Source organism: Penicillium coprophilum, assembly GCF_028826855.1.
Source record: "Penicillium coprophilum strain IBT 35676 chromosome Unknown utg000004l_segment0_segment0, whole genome shotgun sequence".
Taxonomy (NCBI): domain Eukaryota; kingdom Fungi; phylum Ascomycota; class Eurotiomycetes; order Eurotiales; family Aspergillaceae; genus Penicillium; species Penicillium coprophilum.
Genome location: NW_026622723.1, coordinates 4,073,912 through 4,086,721, shown reverse-complemented (window position 1 = coordinate 4,086,721; position 12,810 = coordinate 4,073,912). Strand labels below are relative to the sequence as shown.

General features: G+C 49.8%; 3 protein-coding genes across 3 annotated transcripts; 2 read left to right on the top strand and 1 right to left on the bottom strand.

Moving 5' to 3' along the window:
* Window positions 1-667: 667 nt before the first annotated feature.
* On the bottom strand, window positions 668-5,121 carry N7500_005988 (putative DUF21 and CBS domain protein (Mam3); the record flags this gene model as incomplete). Its single annotated transcript, XM_056677132.1, has 5 exons — window positions 668-2,620; window positions 2,686-2,964; window positions 3,000-3,116; window positions 3,250-4,720; window positions 4,982-5,121. 5 exons carry the CDS (start codon window positions 5,119-5,121, stop codon window positions 668-670), a joined length of 3,960 nt encoding a protein of 1,319 aa, XP_056532132.1.
* Window positions 5,122-8,091: 2,970 nt separating this feature from the next.
* Window positions 8,092-9,021, top strand: N7500_005987 (peroxiredoxin; the record flags this gene model as incomplete). The annotated part of the gene is made up of 4 exons (XM_056677131.1): window positions 8,092-8,239; window positions 8,299-8,402; window positions 8,456-8,533; window positions 8,593-9,021. 4 exons carry the CDS (start codon window positions 8,092-8,094, stop codon window positions 9,019-9,021), a joined length of 759 nt encoding a protein of 252 aa, XP_056532131.1.
* A 657-nt stretch (window positions 9,022-9,678) lies between these two features.
* Window positions 9,679-12,394, top strand: N7500_005986 (beta-glucosidase; the record flags this gene model as incomplete). Its single annotated transcript, XM_056677130.1, has 4 exons — window positions 9,679-10,458; window positions 10,509-10,760; window positions 10,813-11,564; window positions 11,611-12,394. The coding sequence occupies 4 exons, from the start codon at window positions 9,679-9,681 to the stop codon at window positions 12,392-12,394; spliced, it is 2,568 nt and encodes an 855-aa protein (XP_056532130.1).
* Between the last annotated feature and the right edge of the window lie 416 nt (window positions 12,395-12,810).

The window sequence follows — 12,810 nt, the reverse complement described above, 5'->3', positions numbered from 1 at the left end:
AAGCTGCACGCCCGTTACCTCCGTGCACGAAGACTGCTCAACTTTTGGCAGCCTATGGGTTTCTGTCTGCAATCATTTCGAGTCAACGAACCCACTACGTGAGGTACTCTTTCCGAGCCGGGCCATTTTCTCAAATGAGTTTTTCAACCTGGGCGGTTTTAACGAGGCCTCACCGAACATTGAACAACTTTATGATGGATGGATGGATAACGATCACATGTTGCATATACCTTTTGTTGTCCTTAGGTCGTCTTATCCTGTTATTTGGGGGATGAGGGGCTCTTTTGGAAAGAGCATTTATGTATCTAGTCTGAGAAATTCGAAGCAAATCTGCACAATATCTGTGTCTTGAGGTTAGACTAGGGGTGACAGCATGCCTATTTTCCTTCTCCAACTTTTCGTTTAAATGCGTAGAAAATTTCCGGGTCAGGCTACGGACTCAATGACTTTACAACCTAATCCCAAATACTCATACAGTTTATCCAATCCTTCCGCGGATTGTTAAAGACCTTTGGCTTCTCATTTGGCATATTTGGCATATCCTCTTACAAAGAAAAATGAGTACAATTCAGTCTGCTAGTAGGGAAATCATCTTGACTGATTCATTTAACACTATGTAATATTTCATTGAAGTAACGAAAATTCAAGTAACATTGGAAGTAACGACTCATTGAAGTAACGGCTGGTCCTCTGAGGGGCCACCATCAGATTTTGAAGCTTTGCTGTGCTTCTTTCGGCGGCGCTTCCTTTTGGACTTTGCGTGCGCACTGTCGGGGTTTTCTGGTTTTGTATCATCAGTATTGACAACCGCACCATCGGCATGACGGTGGTCGCGATGATGGCCAGGTGAATGAGATTCACCTTCTGAAGAACTTGAACAATTTGCGTGAAGAACAACTTTGCGAATACCATTAACATCCACAACCTGTTCTGTAATGCTTCCACTGCGCGCCGGCCCGCGATGGTGGTAAATGAAGCCTGGAGTATCGGACGATTCAACACTGCCTTCGTCACTACTAGCCTTCCGCGTCGACCCAGAACGCGGTTGGTCTTCATGCTCCTCGCGGACAGCTTCAGGAATGGAGACGTGGGGAAGGTCTTTGTATTGCTGAGCACCGGTTCCTTTGCTCACAGTATCGTTGGAACTCATGGTACCGTAGCCAAGTTTGAGGGCATGCGCACCATCTTTGGCATCTTGTCCAGCGGAGTTGAGCAAGCCTGCACCTATACCGCCTTGATATCCAGTAGAGGAAGGGATGAGCTTTTGGGAGTCAGAGGTGCTTTGTCCGGACTCAAACTCTGTTTGTGCGGAACGGGACGGAGAAGCGCTGTTGCGCTTGATCTTGACTGAATGGTAACGGGTTTGACGGGGCCGACTGGCCAGGTTGGAGGGACCAAGATGCTTAAGGTGCTCCCGAATCTCATCAGTGGTGCCGACTTGTGTGACCCATTCACCTGCCGAGTCGGTGTTGATATCGGTATTGGTTTTGCGGAGTTGAAAGCGGGGAAGAGGTGCTTCCGCCGAACTACGGCGTCGAGTCAAGTCGGAAGGCTTGGGGGAAGATGATAGTTTTGTGGAATCCACATCGATCAAGTCGCCATCCGTGATAACAGACCCATTCAAAGGAGGTTCCTCGACAATGCGCCCTTTTGCAACACGAGACTTGGGTGCAGGTGTCATTCGTCGGATGGCTTTGTGTACATCAATGAAGACATCAGATTCGTCAATGATTTCTTCGCCGATCAATTCTTCAATGACATCTTCCAGGGTGACGACTCCAAGAGCGCCACGATCCTCACTAGGATATTCAGAGACAAGAACCATATGGGACTTGCCTTCTTGGAAGAAATTCACGATATCCAGACAGCTGGTTTCCGGTCGTGTTTCAGGAAGTGTAGCCAAAGCAAAATCGCGAACATGTTTGCAATCTTCCGGATCGTATGTAATGAGCATTTTGACAAGGAGCATACCAACAAAATTCATAGGATTGTCGGGCGCGTGGATGGGAATGCGGGAGTACCCTTGGGAAAGAATGTGATCCATCGTGCGTTCGTCCAAGACAGTGTCGGCAGACATAGTGAAAACATCGTTCATTGGTGTCATGATACTGCCTACTGATTTCTCCTTGAGGTCGAGCACTGCACTGATAATGGTCACTTCATCGGAGTTGAGTTGTTCTCCGGCTTCGCCCAAGGTTTTGTGGAGGGTAACGAGAGTTTTAAGTCCGGCCTTTTTGTAAATGGTACCATGGTCCTCTCCAAGGAGTCTATCTAGCAATTTTGCGATAGGCCATGCGACTGGAGACATGATGTACATCAAGACCAAAACACAAGGTGCCATCCAGGCACCGATAGGAAGACCGTAACGGACGCAGATGGACTGCGGAACAATCTCGCCGAAGATGACAATCAAAGCCGTGCTTCCTAAAACAGCCGGCCAACCACCGCCAAGTGTTCGGTCAAGGACGATGGGTAGAGTTTCATTCGTGATGACATTGCTGAGGAGGAGGGTGACAAGAACCCAATGTTTTCCATGGTTCAAGAGTTTGAGAACGCTAGTAGCGTTTTTCCTTTCATGCCCTTCGCCAGAGGTCTTGATGACTTGGAGATAAACTTCATCCTGTAAGCAGACAGGATGTCAGTCTGGTTCATCGCGGAATCTTTAGCCGCTTTGGAAGAGCTGACCTGTCCCATCAAGGCAATCGTAAGACCCGCAAACGCTCCACCGCTCAACACAAGAGCGGCTGAAAATCCCAAGTAAAGCCATAAGCTTGGATCGCTCGGTTCCTTTGGTGATTCTGTGTCGCGGGACGATAGAAAAAGAGGTGAGAATGTAGGCGCACCAGCGGCGAAAGGAATTTGCGAGACGGCAACGAGGAGAAGCTTGGCCAGACTCAGCAACAATGGCCGAGCGGCAAACGAGCGATAAGGCGAAGAATTCATAAGAGAAGCGTAAGTGAGTGACTAAGGGGACATGCTGTGATGTAATGAGCAATGACCCTCGGTCGGGACGAAAAGGGGAGAGGGAGAGGGAGAGCAGATGGGGATGGGGCAGATGAAGGGGGGGTGAGGGAATTAACAAAGCCAACGGGAAGGAAGGAAGGAGAGGGGGGTACCTTGAGATGGTTAGAACGAGAACGCACTGGGAGGAGGACGACAATAGAGTGAGCAACTGAGCAGGGTGGCGGAGATCGGGGGTCGGGAGGCCGGGACCGTTGCTTAATCAGCATCCATCCCAAAACCCTGGACCGCCGACGTGATGTCCGACGCCTCTGCTGTCTGGTAGTCTTGAACTTTTTGCTCGAGGTTTCCCACTTTTTCTAGGGTCTTCTGGTGTTGGAGATCAGCTGCAATTGAAGTGCAGAACAGCTCCTCGTTGTGGTCCACCAGCATCCGGTTGTCGTCCTCCAGCTTTGCCACCTTCGCATCTGCCTTCTGGGCCTTGGCATCTGCCTTCCGGGCCTTGGCATCCGCCTCGTGAGCATGCTCCTCCCATGCCCCCTGCTGCTCGGCGGCAATGTCCAGTGCGTTCTTTAGTTCTTCAATCTCCAACTCAAGGTCCTCGCGACCCCTCACAAGTCCCTCGTTCTCGGCCAGTAAGTTCTCGTACTTGGCCTTGAGTTCCTTGTTGGTACGTGAGTACCAATCCTTCTTCTGCACGTACTTGACCACCTGTGCTGTTTCTTGCTCCAGCTCGGTGGTAAGCTTGTCTCGTGCTTCCTTCGTGACCTGTAGGTCACCGGCAATCTTGGCGTTGGTATTACGCAGCTCGCCCATCTGCGCTTCCTGAGTGGCAATTTTCTGCTTCAGGGAACTGACTTCACGTGCCGTTCCCTCAGCCACCTCACGCTGCTGGGCAAGTGCGATTTCCTTTGCCTTGATTGCCTCCATTGCCTCGTTTAATTTCCTCTCGTAGTCGACCTTGGCTGCCATCAGCTCCTTGAGATAAGTCTGCTTCAGCGAGTTGACACGCTCCTCATGCTGCTGGTCAGCAAACACCATTGTGCGCTGCACCGCTTCATCCAGTCGCTGCTGGGCCAGCTCGTGGGTGATATCGGGCTTTGCCTGGATCTGCTGCTTGAGGTATGCGTTTTCCTCGCTGAGCGAGGTGGCGGCGGCGTGAAGAGACCCAATTTGGTCAGTTGTGCGGGCCACATAGTCTCTTGCCTCGCTCTCGAAACTGGCCAGTTTGGACTCACAACTAGCCAGCTTGGACTCACACACCGCATTGACGATCGCCACCTGCGCAATGGCAGTCAACTTTCTTGCCGGTCGAACACGTTCCCGCTTCGTAATTCCGTATTTCTTGGCCGGGGCCCAACGAGCACGTCCCTGGATCCCACGAACAGGGTTTTCCTGGGCCTGTCGCTGTAGGTCTTCCAGATCCTCAAACTTGCGCCGCCAGTGGCGACACTCGCCAAGGACCTGATCCTTCGCGCGCAGGGATTCCTTGATACCGCGGGAGACGGACGCCAATTGAGCATCCAGTCGTCGGACCTCCTTGTCGTGGCGCTTCTTTTCGGTCTCCCGGGCTATCTCGGAATAACGTGCTCGTGCCTCCGTGCCACGGAGCTGCTGCTCCAAATCCACCATCTGGGCTCTCAGCCTCACGTTTTCCTTGGCCTCGGCCTCCCTGGCCTCGGCGTTGACATCCTCAATTGTTGGCTCCAAGGCCAACTTTGCTACATTGTGTAGCAAGGTAGCGAGCCAAGCACGGGAGCTACTCAGTCATTGTTAGTCTCAATGGTCTACCATGGATGGGTATTTGGATGGGTATTTGGATGGGTATTTGGATGGGTATTTGGATGGGTATTTGGATGGGTAATTGGATGGGTAATTGGATGGGACTTGGGATGGGACTTGGGATGGGACTTGGGATGGGACTTGGGATGGGACTTGGGATGCTTTGGTGTTATGAGACATGGCCCACAATTTGACCCTTCGGAGGGGCTACTTGAGGGACGAAATCTGCCAAACTTACCTGCTTCGACAGCAAGCCCCCACAACCACCACCCAAGCAACCACCACCACACTTCCAACAAGTTCAAAGAGATCACGGCGCCAGTGTGCCGCCATAGCGGCAAGCAGCACAAGGAACACAAACGACGAAGTGCTAGACATTGTGGCTTGCAAAGTAAAAAGAGAAAGATGGGAGAGAGAAGAAAGAAGAAAAGAAATCAAAACAACGTTTGGGGTTTAAATAGCAGTCCTACGCGCTCCTTCCTAAACTGAGCGTTCGTTCTTAAACCGAGTGCACCTTCCTAAAACGAGCGAATACCTATTCAAACAACGCCCAGCCTACTTACCTCCAGGCATTTCTTGAATAAACAATCAGAATAATAGCATCAATGGCCATGTAGAATAGGGAAACATTGCAATTGCTACTTTTGTGGAGTATATCAATAGATTAAGCTTTGCGGCCCGTGTGGGGCACATCCATGAGCCTTGGAACCTTCTGTACTGTATGCAGGCAGGTGTACCCATCGGTCTGACGTCACAAGATCTGATAACGGAACAATGGTTGTCCCAGCCTTCCACATTCTACCATTGAGGCTTTTGTTGATTGGGAATCAATTTCTCTGTCTACATGGTTGTCGAGTCAATGCTTGCTCGTCAAAAGTCACTCTCAAGCCGAGCACTTTGGGTGTATGTATATGTCAGCGCGGGCCATCAATCTTTTGAACAAGCAACTCATTTCGAAAACTGTAAGTACCGGATAAAACTGGCTCTTCAATATCGAAGACTATCTTATGGTGTCTTCAACGGCTAGCAGCCGGACTCGAGAATGACCCAATCCTTCGCGCGCCAAGCCCCCCCCCCCGGGATATCCCCCGAAGTTTGATATCCCGGGTTCCCGGAAGACGTTGGGAATCGCCGTGTCGGACCTCCTTGCCGTGGCTTCTTTTTTCTTCGAACTTCAGAGATGATTTGTTGTGACAAACCAGTGCCTGCGATGAGGATGAGGCGGACCAAATGTAGCGACGTGGCACAGCTTGTCCTTTGTGGTATGCGTTAAAACGAAGGATCCGAAGGAGTTGGCCCCCTCCCCCAATGGACGATATTTGGTAAACAGATGTTGTATCCCCTTTGGCTGTTATATGCTCTCGTTGGGGGAAGGCCTTTGAGGATGGCACTGCTTTTACTGGCTCCTCCACTGGGCCCTTGTGTTCATGACAACAATGATTTTCGTGTCAGCCAATTGCATGAGGATTCGCCCAGAGTCACTACTTAGCCCTCTCTCGGGCCATTTTCTGGGCCACAAAAGCTTCGAACCATGGCTGTTATGCATCTGGTATCGCATCCAAGGCTAGTTGCCACAGCGGGTATGAGGAAATGTGGTTTAAATAATACCTCAAAGTGAGATATCGACAAATTTGTATCTGGGGGCAAGTAAGACTGCTCAGTAGCTTGCAGATTGTCTGGCCTTTACCTTTCCTACTAAGATTCTTACCAACAATGTCAATTGCGCTTATTGCGCTGGTGGATGTTTGGAAGGTGGAATCACGAGTTGGTCAGCGGAAACATTGTACTCAGCCTCCAACTATTATTCATCGGCTATATTACTTTCCATGGGCTCTGAATGCTCTCAATGATGGTCGTCGGCTCTGAACCATTTATCGGGGTTAGGATTTGATGGACCGCCTTATTCCGGAGCACGTTCTAGGTCGGCAGCCAGACTGTACCAGGGTGAACTGTAGTTATTGCTAATAAGAATGGGGTCTGACCTTGGTTAATGTTCTAGTAGAATCACTTTATTGAGAGCTGTTTTGATGGCAAGTTTCGCAGTCGCGTCCTTCTGGTCCTGTCAACGGATGATCAGTGCCAGAAGGGCAGATGATAGACGAATTGACCACACTGATTCTCAGGGTATATCTGTGGACCTGTGAAAATATTGGACATCGTCAAGAGGCCGGTCATGTTAGCTTGAAAGGAACACCCAATATCTTCATAGTCATCGCACGTGTGACCGCAGCATCTACCCTATTGCTGCTGATGATCGTCGTCCTAAGCTCAACAGTGGTCATATTGTGCTGTGCAGCACATGCTTTCAGTACATATATGGCAAGATTGATGGTCTCCACGGTATCGCTTGTCTTCGGTTTTGTCATGGACGTCCAACTCGTGAACTGAAGCCCATCAAATCCCGAACCCACAACGACATTTGTTTATTTCTGGTATTGTTCCAGGATTCAAGTACAAATCGGTTGGTGACATGTCACGTCAAGATCGCTCTAAATTCCTCCGTCGGTGTACAACATCACTTGTCGAAGGAAATCGGCTAACAGAATCGGGAATGGGAGTGGTATATAAAGTTCAAGGACGCCTGGGTAGTCGGGAAAATGCTCTTATGCGTTGTCATCAGTGAGAATCTCTTGTTGTAGACGTGTGTTCACATTTAGCCAACTGCGAATGTCTTTCTCGCGGTCGTCGTTGATCCTCATTGGATCGGTCTGCCAGAGCTTGGATGAGATTGATGACTGCGTGACGATGATGGGAATTTACGAATGGGAGGTAGCTTGATGCTCCGACTGATTTGAGGGTATTATATCAACATCTGAGGCGACAGTAACATTGTCCTCTGCGCTGCAGACACACGGCCCATGAGTAAAGGGAATGTCTGATCATTATTTTCCCAATTTCGATACAATCTGGAAAAATGATGTCAGAAAAGATAGCAGCAAGTCCAGTAAGTATGAGCTCGGGCGTTGGTGATATTGGTGATATTTCGCTTGGCTCCGTAAATCTGCACAACACCTATATTTCATGTCGCATACGCATGACCCTCAATAGAATGTACACATTTATATTCAATGAAAGGCAAATGTCAAACGTCAAACGTCATATATGGGGCTTCTAGGCACCATACAAGAGCCGTGGCTCTTGTTACGGTATTTTTTGGGCTCTAATGGTGAAATACTGGTGGTATCTTTTCTCATAGCATATTCAAAGGACAAAAGCGTCTGTGTATCTGAGCCCGAGGCGGGTAAAGTGGGTGATTAGTCAGATTTGATGACGTCTTGGATGGATCCACGACAGGGGTGAGCTCTCGAGTCAACTTTGGAATCTTGGAATTCATTTTCACTAGCAATCATGGCTTCCAAAATCGCCCCTCAGATGTTCGGTGCATTCAGAGCTGCTCAACGGGTCCCGTGGGCTGCACAGCTACCCCGTGCGCCAGCTTTCCGCCGGTTCTTCTCGGCCCAGGTTGAACAGCCGCGTCTGCGCCTGGGCTCAATTGGTACAGTTGCAACAGAATTGAATTGGTTGCATTTACTAGATTATGCTAACACACTATAGCCCCCAATTTCAAGGCACTGACCACCCAGGGCGAGATTGACTTCCACGAGTTCATCGGCGATAAGTGGACCATCCTCTTCTCCCACCCTGCCGACTTCACACCCGTATTTCTCGCCGATATACTGTATGAAGACACTGAACTAACATCTATGATTAGGTGTGTACAACCGAATTAGGCGCCTTTGCCCGACTGCAGAATGAGTTCGACGCACGCGGAGTCAAGATGATTGGATTGGTGAGTCCGCGCTATTACAACGCCTACAGAGCCTTAGCTGATGCGCCCCTTCTCTGTAGAGTGCCAATGAGCTCGGCTCCCACGACCAGTGGATTAAGGACATCAACGAAGTTGGCTCGACACAAGTCCAATTCCCAATCATTGCGGATGCCGACCGCAAGGTCGCCTTCCTCTACGACATGATCGACGAGGATCACATCGGGCAGGAGGCTATCGCGTTTACCATTCGCTCCGTGTTTATCATCGATCCGAGCAAGAAGATACGTCTGACTATGATGTACCCCGCCTCGACGGGCCGAAACTCCGCGGAGGTCCTGCGGGTCATCGACTCCCTGCAGACTGGTGATAAGAAAGGTGTAGCCACCCCTATCGACTGGAATGTTGGCGATGATGTTATTGTCCCGCCCACCGTCAGTACACCGGATGCCCAGAAGAAGTTTGGTGAAGTTCGCGAGGTTAAGCCTTACCTGCGTTATACCAAGATCTAAAGACGTGAACATGTAGAACAATGTATGAAACTGAATACTTCAATCTTGGTTAAATGGTGTCATGTGCTCTACTCCGTACTTGAAGTAATATCTTGGAACTATGGAGTATTGAATATGAATTGGAGGATGCCGTAGCATAGGTCTCGAGAAAAGGGGGCGTGATGGGGTTGCATATTTTATCATCGATGCCCCTGACACCATGTCTCGTCCGGGCAAGGATAATCCGGCTAATTAGCAGGTAGTATGTACTTTTGTCAAAGGCACAGCCTTTGGATTTTTGTCCAGTAAGTCTCGGTTATGCAAGTGAATTCACTAGTAGATTCACCACGAGTCGATCTTTGAACAATTGTGACAAGTCCTCGTGCTCACTGCGCTGCCAAGTGAAATGTGAACAGGAACTCATGACGATCCTCCTCGAATCCAGCAAGGATATGCATTTCTCCGAGATGTGCACGCGGACGTTGCTTCTTCCCTGTTCTGCAACTCGTTGCCCGTCCACGGGGTCTGCAGTTTTCTTATAATCTTCTGGGATGCTAGTTTGTAGTGAACTTTCCACTGAACTTTCCAATCTAGAGGAAATAATGCACTCGTTCGCTTGACTGGCCCAAATACAATCTTTTTCTTTATCTGCTCCTTTTTTTTTGTTCATAAGTCACAATGGCTCCTTGGGCACATCTAGCTCTAGTCTCTCTTTTAACCCCGCTTCTCCTGGCTTCCCCAGTGCCAGACGAATATGAGTCTACTACACACCTGCACGAGAGAGCAGAAGAAGGCTATGAATCGCCTCCATATTATCCCACCCCTCCGGGAGGCTGGATTCCAGACTGGAGTGAAGCCTACTCCAAAGCGCATCGGCTTGTCAGTAATATGACTCTGGCCGAGAAGGTCAACCTGACAACAGGCACTGGCTTCTTCATGGGACCCTGTGTAGGACAGACAGGAAGCGTGCCTCGCCTGGGTGTGCCCAACCTGTGCCTCCAGGACAGTCCTCTGGGAGTCCGCAACTCGGACCACAACACTGCTTTCCCACCTGGTATTACCGTTGGCGCAACCTTCAACAAAGATCTTATGTATGAGCGAGGTGTTGGGCTCGGCGAAGAAGCGCGCGGCAAGGGAGTCAACGTGCTCCTCGGGCCGTCCGTAGGAGCACTTGGACGCAAGCCACGCGGTGGACGGAACTGGGAAAGCTTTGGTGCTGACCCCATTCTCCAGGGTTATGGAGGTGCCCAAACTGTGAAGGGTATGCAGAGCACAGGCGCTATTGCGGCCATCAAGCATTACATTGGTAATGAGCAAGAAATGTACCGCATGAGCAGTGTTGTCACCCAGGGGTATTCGTCCAATATTGACGATCGCACATTGCATGAGCTGTACCTCTGGCCGTTTGCCCAAGGTGTTCATGCGGGTGTTGGATCTTTGATGACAGCTTATTCCGACGTAGGTCTCTCCAATTCTATTCTCGTGTCTGTGTCGTTGAATTATCATAGGTCAACAGCTCTGCGTGCTCTCAAAACAGCAAGTTGCTCAACGATATTCTCAAGGATGAGCTTGGCTTTCAAGGGTTTGTGATGACAGACTGGCTTGGTCATTACTCCGGTGTTGCGTCCGCTATAGCTGGCTTGGATATGTCAATGCCCGGCGACGGAGCAGTTCCCTTGTTTGGAGACTCATATTGGGGTGCTGAGCTGTCACGTTCGATCTTGAATGGAAGCGTCCCCGTTAACCGGCTCAATGATATGGTACGTGGTTTGTTATCTGGGACCTTACCTCGTGTCTAATATACGCGTCTAGGTCCAACGTATCGTTGCTACTTGGTACAAACACGGACAGGACAAGGACTATCCGTTACCAAACTTCTCGACCAATACCCAGAATAAGGAAGGCCCACTTTATCCCGGAGCTCTATTTTCTCCATCTGGTGTCGTGAACCAATTCATCGATGTGAAGGGCGATCACAATGTCACTGCGAGAGCCGTCGCACGGGAAGCAATCACTTTGCTAAAGAACGACATGGAAATTCTTCCATTGCACCGGAATGATTCCCTCAAGGTCTTTGGAACAGATGCAGGTGGAAATCCAGATGGTCTCAACTCATGCGCCGACAAAGGATGCAACAAGGGCGTATTGACCATGGGCTGGGGCAGTGGCACCGCCAGACTACCCTATCTCATCACACCCGAAGAGGCAATATCTAATATCACTAAGAATGCCGAGTTCCACATCACGGACAAGTTCCCATCAGACGTTACCGCCAATGCCAACGATATAGCACTTGTTTTCATCAGCGCTGATTCAGGTGAAAACTTCATCACAGTCGAAGGAAACCCAGGAGATCGAACTAAAGCGGGACTTAATGCTTGGCACAATGGTGACGATCTTGTCAAAGCAGCAGCAGAAAAGTTTTCCAATGTAGTCGTGATTGTCCACACCGTCGGGCCCATTCTGATGGAAGAGTGGATTGAACTCAAATCCGTGAAAGCAGTGGTTGTGGCCCATCTCCCCGGACAAGAAGCTGGAAACTCCCTTTACCGATGTCCTCTTTGGTGACTATAGTCCAAGTGGCCACATGCCATACACTATTCCCCGCAGCGAGGATGATTACCCGGATAGCGTTGACTTGATCAACCAACCGTTTGGACAGATCCAGGATACCTATACCGAGGGGCTATACATCGACTACCGTCACTTCATTAAGGCCAATATCACCCCTCGGTATCCGTTTGGCCACGGCCTCTCCTACACCACCTTCAAATTCTCCCAGCCTTCCCTGTCAACGGGAATTCCGCTAGACTCAGCCTACCCAGCTGCACGACCCACCAAGCCGTCGACCCCTTCCTACAATACCAGTATTCCAGACGCATCAGAAGTTGCCTGGTCCTCTACCAGCTTCACTCGCATCTGGCGCTACCTCTACCCCTATCTGGACAAGCCGCAGGCAATCACTGCGACGAAGAAATACGCCTATCCGGACGGCTACAGCACCGAGCCGCATGCAGTTCCCCAGGCCGGAGGCGGCGAGGGTGGAAATCCCGCTCTCTTTGAGACTGTTCTTTCGGTTCAGGTGGAGGTCCAGAATACGGGTAAACGAAGTGGCAAGGCTGTTGCCCAACTGTACGTTGAACTTCCATCTGATCTGGCTCAGGATACGCCGGCCTTGCAACTCCGACAGTTTGAGAAGACAAAGGAACTCGCTCCTGGTCAGAGTGAGACGGTCACGCTGCATCTTACTCGGAAAGATGTCAGTGTTTGGGATGTTGTAGTACAGGATTGGAAGGCTCCTGTCAATGGACAGGGCATTAAGATCTGGGTTGGCAATAGTGTTGCTGATCTGCCTGTTCTCTGTGTGGTTGGCGGAAAGTGTTCCGCTAAATAAGGGAGTGCTCACTCTTGATGCTTGTCTTGCTTGTCTTGCTTGTCTTGCTTGTCTTGCTTGTCTTGCTTGTCTTGCTTGTCTTGCTTGTCTTGCTTGTCTTGCTTGTCTTGCTTGTCTTGCTTGTCTTGCTTGTCTTGCTTGTCTTGCTTGTCTTGCTTGTCTTGCTTGTCTTGCTTGTCTTGCTTGTCTTGCTTGTCTTGCTTGTCTGCGTTAACTTCTTGTTTGTTTGTGTGGTTGCGTTTGAATATACTATTACGCTTTACATAACTTTACGTGAATAATTTTTTTATCTTGAATTGACAAATTCGAGTTTTGGTGATTTTTGCTCCAATCTGACGCAGCTTGGGGGATAAGATGAGTCAAAACCCATCAACAGCGCAGGTGGGTCGGATGATATGCATCTTTAACCTTGATTG